A 3,722-nucleotide genomic window follows, 5' to 3' on the forward strand; every position below is an offset into this window, starting at 1 on the left:
TGAAAAATGTTTTCTTAAAATTAAATGCTATAGAGTAATACTTTAATTAAAGTTTAAATTATATTTTTTAGTATAACTTAAAAAAAACAATACTTTATATTGTTTTTTTTTATGTGACAGGAGGCAAACAAGCAGACGAATCACCTGATGGTAGGTTAGTGATTACCATCGTCCATAGACACCCGCTTGAAATAATATGATAATGTTGAATGATAAAATTTACATATTTATATCACACGTCCACAAGTCTTTATTTTTTTTATTTGAATGAAAGGAAAAATAATATTACAGAAAAATACGCCAAGCTACGGAGCTGCTATTAGATATCACATGACTCACACACATCCCTACTATTGTCAATTCGTACGTCACGTACGTCAAAACGTCAATGTCAATACTGTCACTTTCTCGTTCCGCGGTGGTTTGCACGTGTTGTTATTACCAAAATAATTATTTAAATCAAAATGAAAGTCCTTTCAGAGGATAGAACTCGGATATTATTCGAGAAACTTACTAAATAGTACGTATTCATTAATTTCCTTACACTGTTTCATACTATCATAGTGTTTTTTATCAATAAGTTTCAGCCTCTTTGGTGCCGTTTTAATGGTGATTTTCTCTCTAAATTACAGCATTGGAATGAATGTGAAGCTGCTAATAGACAGACCGGACGGTACTTACTGCTTTAGAGAGAAGAAAGACCGAGTTTATTATATTTCAGAGCGACTTTTACAGTTGGCCCAAACCGTGAAACCGGATCACTTAATATCGGCGGGGACGTGTTTTGGCAAGTTTACCAAAACAAACAAGTTCAGGTTGCACATAACAGCGCTGACATATATTGCTCCGTACGCTCATTACAAGATTTGGGTGAAGCCGTCAATGGAACAGCAGTTTTTGTATGGTCACCATGTTATCAAGAGTGGTAAGTTAATCAGTGTCTCTAAATGTAACATTTGCAATAAACTTTGGTTTGGTAAAGTCTTATCCCTAATTTTTAAGTGACCTCTATGGTAACACAACAGAAATTTCACTAAAAATTACAGATTGATGGTGAAAACGGGCATAAGCTTATGTACATAGATACCTAGTACTTAGCAAGTCAATTATAAAATCCAATAAAATTGAATGTCAGTGTACAGACTGTAAATAATGCCCTTTGATAAGCTATTCTATCTCAAAAAGCATAGCAATTAGCAATATAGTCTGACACCAGTCGAAGAAACAGTCATATTTTTGTAATTTTAATTTAGCTTATGAATACATATAAAAATAGTAATTTGCTATAAAATTTATCCTTGGCCAGTTTCTGAAAAATTATCATCTTTTCAGTGTTACTTTGTAATTTATACTTATTTGTTTTATCGAGTCTTCACAGTGTCTACCATATCTGTTACAGGTCTCGGCAGAATAACAGAAAACACCCCGAAACACCAGGGTGTAGTTATTTTCACGATGTCAGACGTCCCCATTGGCTTTGGAGTTGCAGCTCGTTCAACGACAGAGTGCCGGCATGCTGACCCCCTAGCAACGATAGCCTTCCACCAGGCGGATATCGGAGAATATATTCGATCAGAAGACACCCTTACGTAGCAATAATAAAGTTTTTTTAGTTCTATTTGATAGTTTTATTTTTATAACAATACTTGTTCCTCCAGGTTCAGTCTCAAATACACTGAGTATATTTTAATGCTTTTTATGTAGGTATCACAGAAAAATCAGATTAAATAATTATGCATTTATGCAATATTGCATTTTGAAGCCTTGGGGCCATAATATTTTTTTTCGGTATGTTGCAAGGGCCGTAACAATTTTAATTTTTCTGCCCATCTATGCAATCATAGGCTTAGTCTTAAGCTGTCTGTCGCGGGCCGGATTGATGGCAGTGTCGGGCCGGATATGGCCCGCGGGCCGTAGTTTGGAGACCCCTGCACTAAAGTAAGAGTTCTAATTAAATCACCTTTTTAAACATACTTAGTTGAAGAAAAATAGCATGAAGTTTTTCAAATTAGGGTTTTCGCGAATGAAAGATCCGCTAGATGGCGGGACGTGGATGTGGGGTCTGACTGCTGCGTGATTGGTGGATTTTGACATATCTGTCAATGTCGTGTCAAATTTGGACCTCGCGTCTACGTATTGCCATCTGGCGGATTTTTCATTCGCGAAAATCCTCGTAAACCGTATACCTACCTAGCTTCTTCTTCTTTAATCATATACCAAGCTGAAATAGATTCACTGGAAATAAATGTATTTTAATCTGTTTCTTAAAAAGTCACATATATACACATCCATCTTTTGGCTTTGGTAGGTATTTCATAATTGGTGCTTTAAAAGCAAAAGCTCCAGTTAGTTTCATGATGCTTTTGTAGATAGTGCACTTTTATAACTACGACAGAGGGCGCTACTATACTTTGGTTTTAAGCCGTTTAGCTATACAAGTTTTTCGCCTGGACGAAAGCAAGCAATGAGAATTTTTGTGATTATGTATTATCTTTTTATTAAAAATTCTATTAGGTATTGCAATATTTTTTGAGCATTTAATAGATGCCAGTATGCCTCGCAAAGCCATGGACCTGGCAAATATTTTTAAAGATTTTTATTCAAATCATACAAATGGGTAGGTAGATATTATTATCTATTATTCACACTACAGACAGGCACTTTCTGCCTCTCAAATGGCTTTAGGTAGAGCTTATAAATATTTTTTCGCCACTTTTAGTCACTTAGTTTTTGTGCTTTGGTTTTTTGAATAGGTCAAATTCAAATTCAAATTCAAATTTTTTATTGCATATTAAGTGTTTACAATTGGGTCTTAATCTAAACAATGAGCTTTTAACTTAATTTAATACCCGGTCTCTAACTAAATTCAAAATTACCTTGTATGATTTTTTATATTCTACGTGTATTTAAATGACTATTAACAGAAACAGATGAGTGCTTATTTGAAAAAGATATTTCAGAATTGTCTGCAATTAAATCCATTATTCCAATGCCCCAAAGGACCCCATCTTAAATAAGAGAAACAAGTTATGATCATTATACCCACCAAGAAAATGTTTTAACCGTCTTTTACAGACTTTACAGAGAGAAAAACACAATTTTCTCTGTTCTTCACCAATCAGGCGAGAATCTCAAATTGGTACTCATTATGGCCACGCGAACAGGGTTGCTAGGTGTCCGGCTATAGCCGAACATGTTTGGCTTTTTACGGACGTGTCCGGCGGCCAAATATTCTCTTGTCCGGTCGGAAGTCGAAAGTCGAGCCCACAACTAAAGCCACGGCGCGATTTTTTAAATTATGAAATATTTTACTGCTTTTAGAATATACCAGGGCCTTTAAAAAGCCATCATTAGCTATTAAAAAGGTATGTCTGGCTTTTAGAGTAAAACATTACTTTGTTATAAAAGTCGTAGTTTTATACTGGTGCGGCAGTCACATAAAAAGGCCAACAACGGACAGACTGGACGAGAAAATTTTTTCCGGACATCTCTGTCAAAAGACGAACATGTCCGGTAAAATCCGGACACTTGGCAACCCTAGGCGCGAACCGTAGGCGGACGCTTGAAAGCCTTTTCGTGTTAGCTCGAACTTGCAGGTGTCTTCAAATGTTCGTAACAGACAATGGCCTAATGAGTCTGCGTGATTTGTTTCTTTGACGGTTTTTAGGGTTCCGTAGTCCTGACAAGACATTTCCTTGTCAGGACTACGGAACCCTTATAGT

The 3,722-nt window shown here is 36.0% G+C and overlaps 1 protein-coding gene across 1 annotated transcript; it reads left to right on the forward strand.

Annotated features, from left to right (window-relative positions):
• Positions 1–391: 391 nt before the first annotated feature.
• On the forward strand, positions 392–1,618 carry LOC114358946 (60S ribosome subunit biogenesis protein NIP7 homolog). Its single transcript, XM_028313132.1, has 3 exons — positions 392–520; positions 633–925; positions 1,400–1,618. Exons 1-3 carry the CDS (start codon positions 465–467, stop codon positions 1,591–1,593), a joined length of 543 nt encoding a protein of 180 aa, XP_028168933.1. The 5' UTR covers positions 392–464; the 3' UTR covers positions 1,594–1,618.
• Positions 1,619–3,722: the final 2,104 nt, after the last annotated feature.

This window comes from Ostrinia furnacalis, unplaced genomic scaffold (genome assembly GCF_004193835.3).
Source record: "Ostrinia furnacalis isolate ACB-3 unplaced genomic scaffold, ASM419383v2 OfSCF4153, whole genome shotgun sequence".
Taxonomy (NCBI): Eukaryota; Metazoa; Arthropoda; class Insecta; order Lepidoptera; family Crambidae; genus Ostrinia; species Ostrinia furnacalis.